General features: G+C 47.1%; 1 protein-coding gene across 2 annotated transcripts; it reads left to right on the forward strand.

Annotated features, from left to right (window-relative positions):
- Positions 1-2,201: 2,201 nt before the first annotated feature.
- On the forward strand, positions 2,202-16,389 carry ELP6 (elongator acetyltransferase complex subunit 6). Of its 2 annotated transcripts, XM_039228023.1 has the most exons (7): positions 2,202-2,314; positions 4,309-4,387; positions 5,358-5,428; positions 9,185-9,303; positions 10,735-10,936; positions 12,725-12,871; positions 14,683-16,389. In XM_039228023.1, the coding sequence occupies exons 1-7, from the start codon at positions 2,261-2,263 to the stop codon at positions 14,809-14,811; spliced, it is 801 nt and encodes a 266-aa protein (XP_039083954.1). In that variant the 5' UTR covers positions 2,202-2,260; the 3' UTR covers positions 14,812-16,389. The 2 variants fall into 2 exon arrangements, with proteins under 2 accessions (XP_039083954.1, XP_039083955.1); XM_039228024.1 differs by lacking the exons at positions 2,202-2,314; positions 4,309-4,387 and having other exon boundaries at positions 5,404-5,474.
- Positions 16,390-16,618: the final 229 nt, after the last annotated feature.

Raw genomic sequence — 16,618 nt, forward strand, 5'->3', positions numbered from 1 at the left:
ATTCATTGCTGTGACAGAGAACGCATATCATGGGAAACCATGGGGGGTTATGACTAAGAGTATTAGAACATAATTATAGGATTTGGGCTTGTTAGGTGATTGGGAGGAAGGTTTGGGATTGGATGCTATCAGAAAGTGGGGATAATTCTATGACTGAGCACCTTAAAAGATGTCATCTACAGGGAGGCCAACTAGAGTGAGGCTAAAGCTGGGACTGGTAAAGAAACCATTGTCCTCAGGTCAGGGAGAGGATGTCTAGTAGCCTGTGACTTCGACAATGTTCATGTTTTGTGTTCAACGTAACTACGAGTGGAAGTGAACTAGTTTTTCTTGACCCATCACAATCAGTCTGACGATGTTTTGTGAAATTGTTTATGCTCAACAGGACAACATCAAGAACCAGCTGGTAGCTAGGAGCTGCTTTTCTCTTTCTTATATATCAGTAAGTATAGAACATTCTGTTCTTGTGGAAGATCTAAGTAATTTTGACACAGAGAAGCAGCCTTGATTTCCAGCCCAGGTGGGGAGTTTCAGATAAGTGACTATATACATCTATTTTTTTATTATTATTTTTTAATTTTTTAAAATGTTTTATTTATTTCTAGGAGAGAGAGACAGCGTGAGCAGGGGAGGGTCAGAGAGAGAGGGAGTCACAGACTCTGAAACAGGCTCCAGCCTCTGAGCTGGCAGTCAGCACAGAGCCCGACGCGGGGCTCGAACCCACGAACCGCGAGATCATGACCTAAGCGAAAGTCGGACGCTTTACCGACTAAACCACCCAGGCGCCCCCCTTTTTTTTTTAAGTTTATTTTGAGAGAGAGAGGCAGAGAGAGAGAGAGGAAGAGAGAGAATCCTAAGCAGGCTTCAGGCTGTTAGAGTAGACCCCGATGTGGGGCTTGATTTCATGAACTGTGAGATTACCTGAGCAGAAATCAAGAGTTGAACACTTAACTGAGCCACCCAGGCACCCCCATACACCTATCTTAAAAAAAAAAACCCACACCTTTTAAAAATTGAAGTATATACAATGTTATAATCGTTTTATTATTATTTATACTATTTTTATATAAAAAGTTTATTATATGATGATTCAACAATTTAATACATTTCTCACTGCTCATCAAGGTAAGTGTATTCTTAATTCCCTTTATCTATTTCACCCATCCCCCCACCCCATTCTATAGAATGGTATGCACTGGAAATCTTGGTCTACTTTACAGTCCAGGCCAGATAGTGACCCCTTTACACACAGCTGTGCTCTGCTTCCAGCTTATCAACAAAACACTAATTCATTTAAACCTTATCTGAATTACATCCTTCCCCAAATCCTAAAATAACTCCTTTTCCTTTGCTTGGTGACAGGCCCCAGGATTCCACTGGTATGCTACCTCCCTCATTGCAGTGAGTCAGTACACTGGATTTTGTCGAATTACAGGCCTGTCCCTGGTGATCTGAGGCTGGCTGGGCTACAACAGAACTATACTTAGCAAACTCGATATAAATGCTATGAAAAAAATAAGAGCAGGGGGAAAGGGTAAGAAGTATTGGGGAAAGGGCAGTTTGCAATTTTAACAAGATGGTCAGAGAAGGCCTCGAAGATAGTGACATCTGAGCAAAAGAAATAAGTGGAGGATTTTTTTAATCGTCTCAACATCTGGGGAAACAGCAATCCAGGAAAGAGGAACAGTTGGTGCAAAAGTCCCGGGCAAGAGCATGGGTGTGTTCCAATCATATTTTCATAGTGAGCCCATCCTACAACCTCTTTAATTATAAAAGCTACCCCTACCCTACCGGTACTCCCTCATTCTGCTTTTGCTTTTTTCCAAGAACTTTCCAATATACAAGTCTGCGTTCATTGCCTTTGTTTTCTGCTTTGCGAGCAAGGGGAGGCGTCCTCACTCATCTATATAGCCCTAGTGTCGAGCGGTGGGGGACACACAGCAGGTATTCGACAGACATGTGTGGAGCAAAGCCCAGTGTTGGGGAGAGAGCGAGGCCAAGGAAAGGAGCAAAGCACCCCTCAGACCCTTATGACCAACGTCGCAACACGCGTACACTCCACCACCCCGGCAGGATGCCCGCCCTCGCGCATGCGCCGGCCGCGGCCCAGGTCCAGGCGCCCGCCTGATTGGCTGCGGCGGTGCCTCGGAGCGGCGTTGCGCGTGCGCGCTTTCTTCGCGCGGACTCGAGTGGTGTGTAGCTCTCCGTACAGGAGCAGTCCAGCTCCCTGTCCGGGAAGGCTCGTCCCCCGTAGCTCGGAATGTTCCCGGAACTCAATAACCTTCTCAACACCACTCCTGACAGGGCGGAGCAGGTAAGACGTCGCGCAGTGGGAAGGTGGCGGGTCCCGGAACGTGGCGGAAGACCTCATCCCCGGGTGAACCGCACGCAGACTTGTGGGCACCGGGGCGCTTGGGAGTTGTAGTCCAGGGGTGGCCGACTCGGAGACTGGGCTGCCCGCTGGGGCCTGCGGAAGCTGGGGGTCTTTTCAAAGGCCGTGTGTACTTTGGAAAACGCCCAGGAAGCTTGGCCGACTGTGCGTCGGCTTGCGTTCACAGACGTGTGCCGGGGGGCCCTGTGCGTTCTCACTGGGGTGGGGGACCCGGTGTCAGAGGAGGTTGCCTGAGAATCGTGAGTTCGATTCTCCTCCCTTCACTTGAGAACAGCTTCTTAACGCCCTCAGCCTCTCTCTGGCCCCTCAGTGCTCCGCAGTGAACGCTGCCCCTCCTTTACCTTTTACCCTTCTTGGTCTTTAATAATGCTATCCCAAGCCGCTCTCAGCCTACTTGGGCTTGTATCAAGTCTGCCTGAGGCATAGCAGCCTCGCCACTCTTCTCTCCCCCTTCTTCCCGCACTTTGGGGCATCTCGAAACTTTTGACATTTTGACCCTGGGGTTACTTCTTTCAGGAACGTACCTGGTTTATTTTATAACCTTTGTCTTCCTAAAGAAATGGTAAACTCCAGACAGCCAAGACACCATGTATCAGACTTGCTTGCTTATTTATATTTATGAAAAAATGTAAATGTTTATTTATTTTAGAGAAAGAGCTAGAGTGTGAGTGGGGGGATGGGCGGGGCGGGGGGGGGGCGGTGAGGGGAGGGACCGAAGAATCCTAAGCAGGCTCCAGGCTCTGAGCTATCAAAACAGAGAAGATGCGGGGCTCAAACTCACAGACGGGTAGATGGTGACCTGAGCTGACATTGGATGCTTAACCCACTGAGCCACCCAGGCGGCCCTCAATCAGGCCTTTTTATGACCCCACAGTGTCAGGCAAATTATAGTTTTCAGTAGACCCTTGTGGGTTTCAGTTGCTCAAGCCTGAAGATATCACTGGGGGCCTTGTTAATTACTAGTGGGACCACCAAAATGCTTAGCCCAAGGCCAGAGTGAAGGAATGGATGGTCAAAGTGGGCACCAGGAAATTACAGCGCTGAAGGTAACCCTCAAGGTCTGATAGTGCAGTCTTTCATATTTTATAAGTGAAAAAAGTCACAACAGCACAGAAGTGTTGTGTCTGATACCGCTTGATTGCGACCTTCCCTATCACTGACAAGGAACTAGAGGTGGCTAGAGCAAGATAGCCAGCCACTGTGGAGACCACCTTTAGAGGTCTTTCCAGAACCCTCCATGATCAAAGCTCTTTCAGAAGCAGTGTCCAGTGCCATTGGGATGAGAATTTTGTTACTGGAGTTCTCTGTCAACAACTACTCTTCCCTCTCTTCCACTCTATTGGACAGATTTGGTATCAGAATTAAAAATAGGGAGGCACGTGGGTGGCTCATTTGGTTAAGCCTGCCACTCTTGATTTTGGCTCAGGTCACAATCTCACCAATAGTGAGTTCAAGCCCCTCATTGAGCTCAGTGCTGATAGCTCCAAAGCCTGCTTGGGATTCCTTCTCTCTTCCTCTCTCTGCCCCTCCACTGCTCGTGCTTGCTTTTTCTCTCTCAAAAAGAAATAAACTTTAAAAAAAAAATAGGAAGGACATTGGTCTTAGCAGGCTGTGATTTTTGTTGTATTCTAACGGTAAAAGCTTCTTTTGTTCAGGATCTAGATCTCCTCCAGACTGGTCCCTGAGTTACCAAGGCGAATGAGACAGAGGAGGGATTTTATTCTCTCTTTGCCTTGGTAAAGTGGAAGCTGAGATATGCTGGTCCATGAGTGACTTTATTAACAATCACTTTAATTGTCGGTTTTGCCACAGTTTTGACTTTTTTTCTTTCTGGTTGTGTGTGTGTGTGTGTGTGTGGATACTGACCTCTTTCTAGGGAGTCTAATTCACCTTTTTGTGTTCCTCTTAACTTGTAGGGGAAACTGACTCTGCTCTGTGATGCCAACACAGATGGCAGCTTCCTTGTGCATCACTTTCTCTCCTTCTACCTCAAAGGTATTGGACTCGATGCAATAGAAAAAGAAACCTAAGGCTAAAAGCAATGGGAATAGTATTAACTAACTAGGTCTTTGGTATTTGGGTAGCCAAATGGCTGTTTATTAGGTAACAGGTTACTTGACTGTCTTGTTCCCTGCTCATCCCTGCCCAAGGGTGGTTGGTATATGCTCTCTATCCATGTCCTATCTTCTCCACCCAGTGTGCAGGCACGATCTCACTGAGATCCTCGTGTGGATTCTGATTTAGTTGCTCCTCAGTCCTTGTGTATCTTGAGGTCTTTGAGCCCGGGACTCATTGACATGTTGCCCTGGCAGTAGATGCTTCCTGAAGAACATAGGAAAACTGCAGGGCCACTGCAATTTACATATGAAAATAGATTAGAAGAAGAAAATAGCCAAATGAAAAAAAAGTCTCATTTATCAATCTCCTTGACCCCTACTGAGCCAGGCCAGGATAGAGGGTAGACCTTTGGCACTCTTAGTCATAATCATTTACAGCTTTGAGAGTTTTTTCTTTTCCAGATGATGTTATTGTCAGCATTGAAAGAACGAGAGAATCTAGAGATAAAAACTTATGTTCAGTAAGGTAGCTAGAGCTTCTTTGTGTTCCCCTTATAACTTCTTGGATACAATACCAGTTTAAAAAAAAATCAGTTGTTAAAAAAAGTTGTATTTCTGTACAAACAGAAAAATGTTATTTTTTTAAAACCACAGTTTATTTACAATAGAACAAAACTAAGTACCTAGTAGTACACATAACTGAAGAAGTACATCTCAGGATCAATGAAATAGATAAAATTATTGTATATGAAAAAAAGCACATCTTAGAATCAAATTGGGGATGTCAGGTTGCAAGACCTCTTGGGTCTGTAGACCTGCCTCACAGCTTTATTTTCCAGAGGTAGGAAGTATATGAGACTGATTATAAGTAGAGACTTTATTAAAAATCTATTTATTTTGTTTTCTAGCTAATTGTAAAGTCTGCTTTGTGGCACTGATCCAGTCCTTCAGTCACTACAATATCGTGGGACAGAAGTTGGTAAATATTGTAGAGCTCCATGGTGCGGAGTATGTGGGTCATGCAGGTGTGAGTGGAGCCGGGGCTGGGCTCCCCTATTGGGGCTGTAGAGAACTCAGCAAGGGAGGGACTGAGTCAATCATGGAGTCCTGAAACCCTTATGTGAAAGGCTAAGGCAGGGGCGCCTGGGTGGCTCAGTCGGTTGAGCATCCGACTTCAGCTCAGGTCATGATCTTGCCGTTCGTGGGTTCGAGCCCTACCTCGGGCTCTGTGCTGACAGCTAGCTCAGAGCCTGGAGGCTGCTTCAGATTCTGTGTCTCCCTCTCTCTCTGACCCTCCTCTGCTCATGCTATCTCTCAGAAATAAATAAAACATTGAAAAAAAAATGAAAGGCTAAGGCAGCATCTCAACCTGTTTTACTCATTTAGAGCTTATAGAACCAAATTAGTTGTTAATTAGTCAAACCTAGCTCTGCTGACACTGGACCAGTTAAGATTTTCTCCTTACTGTGAGCTTTAATCATAGTCCTGCTGAGTTGGAGACCACAGCTTGGTCTGCCATCAAATTGAGTGCCTCCTACTGTCTCTCCCTAAGTCTACGGCTTAGGACCCAAAGGTGGAGAGAAGTGTTTTTGTGACCTGCTCCTTACCTCATCTCAGCCTGCCCTTCATTTTATCAGATGTAGGCAGGCAAGAGTAAGATGGCCAAGAGTCTGGTGAACCTTCTGGCCTAGCTTAGGCCATCACCTATGACCTGTGATGAGGTGAGCTTACTGGTTTTTGTTTGTTTGTTTTGTTTTTATTTATTATTATTTAAACAAAAATTTTTAAAGTTTTTATTTATTTATTTTTGAGAAAGAGACGGAGAGAACAGGGGAGGGGCAGAGAGACAAAGGCAGAGAGAGAGAACCCCGAGCAGGCTCCGCACTGTCGGCGCAGAGCCTGATGTGGGACTCGAACTTACGAACCATGAGATCATGACCTCAGCCGAAACCAGGAGTCAGACGCTTAACCAACTGAGCCACCCAGGCACCTCTTGTTTTGTTTTTAATTTTTCTTAATTTATTTATTTCTGAGAGAGAGACTGCATGAGCAGGGGAGGGTCAGAGAGAGAGGGAGATACAAAATCCGAAGCAGGCACCAGGCTCTGAGGTTAGCTGTCAGCACAGAGCCCGACACAGGGCTCAAACCCACCAACCGTGAGATCATGACCTGAGCCGAAGTCGGATGCTTAACCGACTGAGCCACTCAGGTGCCCCTCTTGTTTTGATTTTAATAGGCCGGCCTCAGAGACGGAAAGAACCAGGCCACCCATTAGCAGTGACCATTGAAATACTAGTCTTCCTATTGGGCCATGACACTGCCTGATGTCACTGATGGGGAGAAACAATTGAGAGAATGGGAAGAGGGTAGACTCTTTCCCATCCTTTGCAGAGAAGGAGGAGTTCCTGCCAGAGCATGAGCTCAGGGAGAGCAGTCATGCCAAGAACACACGTTGCATTCCAGGTCTATGAACCATGTCCCTGTGGCCCTAGCATCAGTGTCTCTGGATGAGAAAGCTGTATACTCATGTTCGGATTGGCTCCTTTTTCTGTTACCTTTGAATCATCATCAGCACAGCAGGAATGGCACACATGGTACTGGGCACATGAAGTCCCTGAGCGTGAGCCTCCCTACTCTTGGTGTATTGTTGAACTGCCATTGGTAGAATGGTCATGAGCAAGAGCAAAGGTGAACAGGAGTCTTTCTGCCAGGAGTGGCTGTGGAGCTACTGGTGCTGCATAGTGGAGGACACTGGGGTATAAATGAGCAATTGAGTCTAGGGGCATGAGGAGTCTAAAGAGTTCCATGTGACCTATTCTGCACAGAGAGCAGTGAGTTGCAGATTTAGATTGTGTCTCTACTTGGGTGTTTGTTGAAATGCAGATTCTTGGGCCTTGTCTGCAGAGCTTCTGGTTCTGGAGGTTTGGAGCGGCGCTCAAGGATCTGCATTTTAACTGGGTGTCTCACAAGAGTCTTAATTGGGTAGTTGATGAAGAGCCATATTGAGAAGTTCTGGCCTAGAGGCGCCTAGTGGCACAGTTGGTTAAGTGTCAGACTCTTGGTTTCAGCCCAGGTCATGATCTCACAATTTGTGAGATTGAGCCCCGCATCAGGCTCTGTGCTGACGGTGTGCAGCCCGCTTGGGATTCTCTCTCTCACCCTCTCTCTGTGCCCCTCCCCTGTTCATGCATTCTCTCAAAATAAATAAACTTTAAAGATTTTCTAGAAAATAAATAAATAAACATAATATAAAAGCTCTAGTCTAGAGCAGGGCTAGACAGACCGCAGCCACTGCCATTTGTTTATGAATCCTCTGTGGCTGCTCTCACTCCACAGAGGAGAGTATTGCAGCATAGATTGTATGATCTGCAAAACCTGTCTTGCTCTTTGCAGAAAACGTTTGCTGAGCTCTGAACTAGTGTATCAAGAGCTCATATTATCCTAACTCATGGGAGTGCTTCCTCAGAGGAAGAGGGAAGAGAAGGAGAACTTGCTGGTAATGAGGTCTTCCTGTGTTCTAGGCAGCCTGGCAGCTAGAATCTGTGTTGGGTTATGTGAAAGCCCCAGAGCAACTCTGAGGTCCCGGGCCACTGATGTGTAAACAAGAGGGTTTGTGAAATTCAAAGCCAAAATCTGGCCCTCTTTCCTCTACCAGCATTTTTCAGACCTTGGTCATTTTCCCACCATCTTATTGTCATTATTATTGTTTGTAAATGTGCTTAATTTTATAAATGTGTGTGTTTATAATACTACTGCAGATTAAAACCAAGTATTGAGTAATTCTAAAAATGAACATATAAGCAAAAATGTCAGTTTTTTATTTTTTTATTTTTTTATTTTTTTTTTTTTTTTTTTACAAATAGTTTATTGTCAAATTAGTTTCTACATAACACTCAGTGCTCATCCCCAAAGTGCCCTCCTTCATGCCCATCCCCCCCCCCCCCCCACATCCATCAGTCCTCAGTTTTTGTCAGCATTCAAGAGTCTCTCATGGTTTGCCTCTCTCCCTTTCCCCCACCATTTCCGCCCTTCTTCTCCCCCTTGGTCCTCCGTCAAGTTCCTCCTAATCCTCCTATACGTGCAAACATATGGTATTTGTCCTTCTCTGCCTGACTTATTTCGCTCAGCATAACACCCTCAAGGTCCATCCATGTTGCTACACATGGCCAGATTTCATTGTTTCTCATTGCCATGTAGTATTCCATGGTATAGATAAACCACATCTTCTTGATCCATTCATCTGTTGATGGACACTTAGGCTCTTTCCATGTTTTAGCTATTGTGGAGAGTGCTGCTATGAACATTGGGGTCCATGTGCTCCTATGCCTCAGCATTTCTGTATCCCTTGGGTAAATTCCTAGCAGTGCTATTGCTGGGTCATAAGGGAGTTCTATTGTTAGTTTCCTGAGGAACCTCCACACTGTTTTCCAGAGGGGCTGTACCAGTTTACATTCCCACCAACAGTGCAGGAGGGTGCCTAGATGCTGGCGAGGATGTGGAAAAATGTCAGTTTTTTAAAAAGTGATGAATGTAGAGGTTCACCTCAAAACCATGAGGATTGTGGGTTGGGAACACGCAGTGGAAAGAAGGCATGGGCCCCATACAAGGTGGACAGGTACACATTCTAAGCAGGGCTTAGAATGTGTCCTGTACACTTTAGTGAGCTGGAGTCTAGCCTCTGTGAGGGGTTCCCCTGCAGGGCACCATAATTCACTCTCCTCTGTGTTGTGTTTAGGGTGTCAGCCTGACTGCGGCACGGGAGTGCGGGCAGCTTGTGTTCCTAGAAGGTCTTAAGTCTTCAGTGGATGTTTTCTTTCGGACTCAGGCCGAGCCACACCCCTTGCAGTTCCTCAGGTCAGTTAGCCTGCAGCCTGGCCCAGAAGTGCATGCCTGGCAGGTGGGCCCAGACCAGGTTTGCTGGGTGATTCCTCCGGTGTGTGGGTGGGAGGACAGAGCTGGCTTTAGGAGGTGGCCACTTCCCTGGTGTTGCAGCATTATCGGAAAGCCCTTGCTTTTACCACTTTTACCACGGGCCAGAGGATATATGGCTGACGCAGAAGCCACAGAAAGTGTTATCTGCTGGGAGTATGGCAGAATAGTATGTTTTTCTAGCCCTCGCTCAGAGCCCTAGCACACACCTTTATTCTGGTTTTGGGTCGATACAAGGGTTGGCACACTATGGGCCATGGGCCAGCTACCTGTTTTTTTAAATAAAGTTTTATTGGAATAGCTGCATTCATTTGTTCACATGTCGTCCCTGTCTGTTCTGCGCTCCCACAGCACAGTTGAGTAGTTGAGACAGAGACCATATGACCCACAAGCCTAGGATATTACTATTGGCCTTTTAAGAAAAAGTTTGTTGATCCTGGTTTGCTATTTTGAGATTGGCTTTCCTGTTTCTTGTCCCTTATGAGTCTTAGCTACAAATATAGCTCTGTGCAGACTCTCCACCTGGCTGCTGTTCTTCCTTCACCACAGAGGAGTCCGTATGGGAACGCTCCCTGCTGCCCCCTCTCAGATGCCACTTTTTGCAGTGGCTGAAAGGCATTGTGGAGTCAGAAGGCCCTGTGCCCCGACCCTGTGTGTGTGATCTCACACACACAGCTTTTAGGATCTCTGAACCTGGGTGCCTTCGTCTGAATGATGGGCCTGCTGACACCTGAACCCGGTTGTGGGAAGTTGTTGTCTTTGCTGTTCGAGGGGCACAGACCAGGAGTGCAGGCAGGTGCCTGGGCCCTGTACTCTGTACGTTTTGAGCCTCTGTTGCTGGGAGGTGACTGCCAAGGGTAGTCATTGGGGAGGTGGAGGTAGCTGGGCCAGCTTCTTCAGAAATAGGTGTAATCTGTTAGGTACCCAAACAGGCCTTAGACCTTGGCCCCTCACCGCCAGGTCACCTAAATTGCTATTCAGCTGTTTGTACCCATTATGACCTCTTGGGAAGACCTCTCCTGCTGCCTAATCCAAATTAATCTTCCAATACCTTAAGCTTTTGGGTTGAGGGGCTGCACGATGTCTTTTAAGGGCCCAAGAGGCTGTTTATTTTTGTGTACCCAGTTTCTAGCACAGTGCTTTGTACCTACTAGGCTTCAAAGAATATTTGAAGTACAGCTTGCTTGTGTATGCACGCATGCCTTTTCTTCCCAACCAGATCAGGAACCCCTTAGTGCCGAGAACTGTGACCTAGTTCTCTGCCTCCCCCCAGCCCTTTCCTGTGGTGCTACTTGGTTCCAGGTAAACATTTGTCGACAGAGTAAACTCTCGGGTGACTCTTGCTTGATGTTCCAGGGAGGCCAATGCTGAGAACCTGCAGCCACTGTATGAGTTTGTGAGGGAGGCTCTGAAGCCTGCAGATGATGGAGAGGCTGCGTGGAGGTGCCCGGTGCTGCTGGTGGACGACCTCAGTGTGCTGCTGAGCCTGGGCATGGGGGCAGTGGCTGTGTTGGACTTCATCCATTACTGCAGGGCCACCGTGTGCTGGGAATGGAAGGTACCTGTCCACAGGCTCTCCGTGTTCCTGCCTGTGACCTCCATGGGCCCAGACAGGCCCACCTCTTCCTTGCTTGCAGTGATCTTTTTTGTTTATTTGCTTAGGGGTTTGGCTTTTTCCTGGTAGGCCCAGAAATCTTTAGGTCTGCCATCCTTCCCTCCCCTACTTGCCACTGCTAAAAAAAATAAAGCCCTCAAATTAAAAAGTTGACCAGTACTGTATGGAACAGGGCCAGTCGTGTGTGGTACTGCAGCAGCCCTAACTCTGCCATCCATTCCCTTGTGTCCTGGGACAAGTCATTATCACTCTGGGTGTGTTTTGAAGATCAGTTGACATTTAAACTGCATTAAAAATTGTGAAATGCAGTACAAGTATAGGATGTAACTTTTACTGTCAAATTATGAGGCAAAAATGGGGATTTTACCATAATAGTTAAACAATGATGGTAGACTCGCCTTGCAGGCACCCAGCTGCAAGACTTAAGTGACATGAAGCTTGCAACACTCCCACACAGCGTCTGGTTCACAGTGCCCGCTCTTCAACGTGCAGTGGCGCCGCTGGGAGGGACCTGCGGCCCTCAGCACAGTGTGGTCAGACCAAGGGTGCTAGGCGGCGGTTGGGGTGAGCCAGTGGAGTCGGCTGGGGAGCATATAGCCAGCACCCCATGCTGAGTACCTCCCATGTGCAAGAGCCTCCTTGGCAGCTGTGTTTAGGAGAGCTCCTGGGGCTGTGTGGCTACACTCACAGGGCTGGGAACCAGGTGATGGGGAGAGAATGGGAGGAGGAGGGAGTGGAAAGGGTGTGGAGGGCATGGCTCAGCAACAGTGAATTGGCCACAGTTCCTACAGCTTAGCCTGCTTTGTGGCCCACTACCACCCTCATTTGGTAAAAATATCTTTACTAGCTGAAAAAGCAAAATGGGAATAGTTCAAAAAAGAAAAAATAAGTAGCATAAAGAATACTTTAGTGAAAAGTAATGATTTCTTTCCTAATATGTATATTCTGCCGTGTGCATTCAATTATGAACATGTTTTATGTGTATGTGTCTCTCTGCATTTTTCTTCACGTTACTGGTAGCCTGCCTTGCACACTGTGTGGCACTGTTTTCTCATTTCATAATGCACGGTGTATTTTGGTGTCCATTGCCCAAAACCAGAACAGACAGATCTGCTTCATTGTTTTTAACAATTGGACAGTATTCCTTTGAAAGGACTTATTCAAGGTGTCTCCTTCAGTGGGTTGGCCTTCCCCTCCAGTTCTGGTTGGCTAACTCCTATTTGCCCTTCTGACTCAGCTCAGGCGTGTACACCTCCTCACCCTCTCCTCCGGGCCAGACATGATGCCTCTTCCCTGAGCTACCCTAGCCACCCGTGCTCCCCTTTCTCCTGGCTTTGTATCCTGTGTTGTGAGTATCTTTCTGTCTCCAGGGCCCACACCACTCTCTTATCCTCACTGTGGGGTGTGACACATGCTCTGCACTCAGAAACTGTTGACTAGATGAATGGGTGCCCAGCAGAAAGGTGGTGCTTCTTGCTAACGTTGAGGACCACAGGCTGAGCAGAGCTTGGTTTAAGAGGGATTGAGCTGGCAGTATGGGTTGGATGTGCTGGTGAGACTGTCCAGCAGGTGGTTGGAATTAGGGTCCCAGAGCACAGCAAGGGATGGTTGCAGCAGCGGCCAGAGGCTGCACTGGGTGAAGACATGCAGGGGAGTGGAGGCCCAGAAAGCCCATTGCTCCCTGGTGGCCCTGCCTGGAGGAAAGGTTTTCATCTTCGATCTCTGTTGCAGGGAAACATAGTGGCCCTGGTGCACGACAGTGGAGACACCGAGGACGAGGAGAACAACATCCTTTTGAACAGCCTTAGTCACCAGAGCCACCTGATCCTGCGGGCCGAGGGGCTGGCCACAGGCTTCTGCAGGGACGTGCATGGGCAGGTGCGCAGGGGCTCCCAGGGCAATGGCTGCCTGCCTCTGTGCCTGAGCCTGGACTGTGTGTGGGATAGTTTCGGGCCCTGGGGGTTGTCTGGTTGGGGCATTCCTCTGGTGGAAGGAAAACCTCAGAAGTTGTGAGAATGCAAGTCAGAGTCTGTTCCAGATGGTGCTGGCCTCATGCACCTATGCAGGTGTTCCATGGTGGTCCCGTTTGTGACTAAAGTGGAGCTCCTAAAAAGGAGACCATCTTCTGGAACAGAATGCAGGGGCCCTGCTATGAATGCCTCTGCAGGACCACAGCAGGCTTTGTATACTCAGGTCAATGCTGTTCCTTTTATTTTTTATTTCACTTTTATTTATTTGTTTGATGTTTATTTATTTTGAGAGAGAGAGAGAGTAGGTATTTGGGTGAGGGCAGAGAGAGGAAGAGAAGAGCAAATCCCAGGTAGGCACCTCCTTATCAGCATGGAGCCCAATGTGGGGCTTGAACTCATGAACCTCAAGATCATGACCTGAGCTGAATTCAGACACTTAACCAACTGAGCCACCCAGGTGCCCCAATGCTGCTCCTTTTAAAATACAAACGTGGGGGCACCTGGGTGGCTCAGTTGGTTAAGCGTCCAACTTTGGCTCAGGTCATGATCTCAGAGTTTGTGAATTCAGGCCCCAGTAGCCTGCTTCAGATTCTGTGTCTCCCTCTCTCTCTGTGCCTCCCCTGCTTACACTCTGTTTCTCTCTCTAAAAAATAAATAAAGTAAACATGTGGGGGTACTGTACGCATGGCTGGGGTTGTTGCTGCCTCCACTGTTGACTCTGACCAGAATATCTGAGAACTCAGGCAGAAGCCGAGATTCCTGCCTTAGAGGAAGTTCAGGTTCTACCCATCCCAAGGGGCTACCACGCTTCTGTGCCTTCTGAAACTTGTTTTTTTTTTTTTTAATGTATAATTTATTTTGAGAGAGAGAAAATGGGAGCAGGGGAGGGACAGAGACAGTGGAAGAGAGAGAATCTCAAGCAGGCTCTGTGCTATCAGCACAGACCCCAATGTGAGGCTTGATCCCATGAACTGTGAGATCATGACCTGAGCCAAAATCCAGAGTCGGACGCTTAACTGACTGAGTCACCCAGGGGCCCCTGGAACTTCTCTTTTGGAATCATCCTCCCAACTCCCATGGCTTCCAGGTTAACTTGATATTGACCACTCTTGGCCCATTAGGGGTGGGTGGGAGTTTCGCCCCAAAGTCATTCAGGGGTAGGTGTAGAAAAGAAAACAAAGGCACAAGCTCAGAAATGCTGTGTTGGTGGTGTCCGTGTGCACAGCCTGAGGGGAGGGTCCTGCCAGGCAGCCTGTGGCCTGGCTCTGAGGCCAGCTCCCCAAGCAGTCTAGCACGTCTGGCAGTGAGATATCCTCAGAATAAACGTCTAGCCTTCCTGAGCCTCTGAATTGAATGTACTGATTTTAATGAGTTGATTTTCCCAGTTATTATAGCCAACAGATACAAAACCATGCATAGAAGAGAGCAAAAGGGAACACAAAAATACTTAAATGCTTTTTCTCTGGGTGGCTTTTTTTTCTTTTTCTTTTTCTTTCACACTTTTTGTGATGAGCAAATATCACTACTGTAATGAAGAGGAACCTTCAGTTCTAGTTAGCTGGTAATAAGCTTCGTTTTGGAAGCCACCCAGGCTGCGTGGCACATGCCTGTGACCTCACTTAGGGGCCTCGGTGGCAGGTTAACAGAGGAGGCCGGTAGGGTTCACAGTGGACCAGATACTTAGGAGCTGCTTCTCTCTCATTCTTGCCGTCACTGTAGCTAAGGATCCTCTGGAGGACACCATCACAGCCCACAGCCCAGCGAGATCGGAGCCTCACTTACCAGTACAAGATCCAGGACAAGAGCGTGTCCTTTTTTGCCAAAGGAATGTCTCCTGCTGTTCTATGACCTGATTGAGGGGCAAATGTAGCTACCTTGGACTGCTTTCAGATGTGAAAGATAAAGCAACGAGTAGGAGTGGATCTGCACGCCTTTGAAGTGGTGTTTCGGCCTGGATTGGGAGCTCCACTGTGACCTGGTGCAGTGGAATGGCGCTGTGATGGTACGCCTTTGTTCTCCTGGGCCCTGCACATAAGAAATCACAACCCAGCCTCTGCTGAGAGAGATGCCACATATTGAAACCGGGTGACAGTCATCCCGGGAGCCTTTCATTAAATACACTTTAGCCTCAACTGCCCGTTTTTGGCTGTCATGCCTTTCAGGGCCAGAGCAGGTATGAATGTGTCAGCCAGGGCACAGTCCTGGATGGCAGGCATTCAGGTGACAACTTGGATAATTACGGCTGTAGTAGGGAGTCCTACATCATGGCTTCCTCATGATGGATTGTCTCATTTTTCACCTTCATCCAGCAAAGGTGTTTTCCCTTTAGTTCAGTAAGAAAACCAGCCTAAAGAGGTTTGGAAGGATGCTCATAGTTATAGAGAAGGCTGTAGATAGCGGAGCCTGACTCTGAAGTCCGCACTTGCTGACTGACCCCATGGAACCCAGGGGCAGGCTCCCCATCCAGTTCACAGCCTCACTTCCTCCTGGGTGTGTGGTCCCTGGCCCAGGTGCTCATGAAACCACAGCCTTGGTCACGTGAGGCTTCATGGCTTTGGTGAGAGGTAAGGAGTGTTCTTGCCACCGGGCGGGATGGGGCATTGGCAAGTTGCTGCCTCCCTCACCTGTGAAGACTGAAGAGGTGAGCTCTTGCCCCTGCGTCCCACAGATGCCAGCTTGTCACCCTCAGCCCATCTGTCAGGATCACCTCAGGAGGCACTGAGGGTATTCCCTCAAACTGGGTACATTGTGTTGTTGTACCACAATGAATTTGCTTTTAAAACCAAATAAAATGAAAAAAGAAAATAACACTGCAGGGACTAAAGAAATTTCATACCTGTTGTTTAATTGTAACTTTTTCACATTTTGTAGTCTTCATAAGAGGAAACAACTTCTCACTCCTCCCCTCAGATTATACTATTGTGTTGGTTACCCCACTGATAACCAGTAATAGTAGCTGCTTTTCTTCCCAAAATATTGCAGGCCAGGTAGAATATTTGAAAATTGTGAATGTAACTAACCTAAGGGAAAGTGGTTACTGAAGAATCTAATGATTTTTTTTATTAGTACTTCAATATTTATGTCAGCTTCACATGAGCTACAGTTCTGAATGGGCAAGACACCACGAAACATCTCTTAGGGTATGAATGTTGTGTTATGTTTCTCCACTTAATTTATAATTGAGTTTACTAAATTCTTAATGTTGAATGCCTCCTGAACATTTTATGGTGTCATTTTGATTTGCTTAGCTATTCTCTGAGTGTGTAGGCTCTAGGTTTTGTAATTATAAATCATGTTGTTATGAACTTTACATATTATACCTGTTTTGAGGTGGGGGCAAATACTTGTGTCCTTAGAACATTCATTCATTCACTCAACAAATACTGAGCACCTTAAAAAATTTTTTTTCTAAAGTTTATTTTTGAAAGAGAGAGAGCATGTGGGGAAGGGGCAGAGAGAGAAGGAGGCACAGAATCCAAAGCAGGCTTTAGGCTCTGAACTGAGACAGGGCTCAAACTCACCAATGGTAAGATCATGACCTGAGCCGAAGTCGATTGCTTAATCGACTAAGCCACCCAGGTGGGTGACAAATCGACTTTTTAATGTTTTAAAAAAACTAAAAAAAAATTTTTTTTTAATGTTTATTTATTTTGAG

This window comes from Hyaena hyaena, unplaced genomic scaffold (assembly GCF_003009895.1).
Source record: "Hyaena hyaena isolate Hyena2069 unplaced genomic scaffold, ASM300989v1 scaffold_30, whole genome shotgun sequence".
NCBI classification, from domain to species: Eukaryota; Metazoa; Chordata; class Mammalia; order Carnivora; family Hyaenidae; genus Hyaena; species Hyaena hyaena.

Excerpts from the sequence above, each read along its gene's own strand:
- ELP6 (XM_039228023.1), top strand. The coding sequence starts at position 2,261 with ATGTTCCCGGAACTCAATAACCTTCTCAACACCACTCCTGACAGGGCG. Across the intron at positions 4,388-5,357 it reads TCTCTCCTTCTACCTCAAAG|CTAATTGTAAAGTCTGCTTT; the intron begins GTATTGGACTCG and ends TTTGTTTTCTAG. Across the intron at positions 9,304-10,734 it reads CACCCCTTGCAGTTCCTCAG|GGAGGCCAATGCTGAGAACC; the intron begins GTCAGTTAGCCT and ends TTGATGTTCCAG.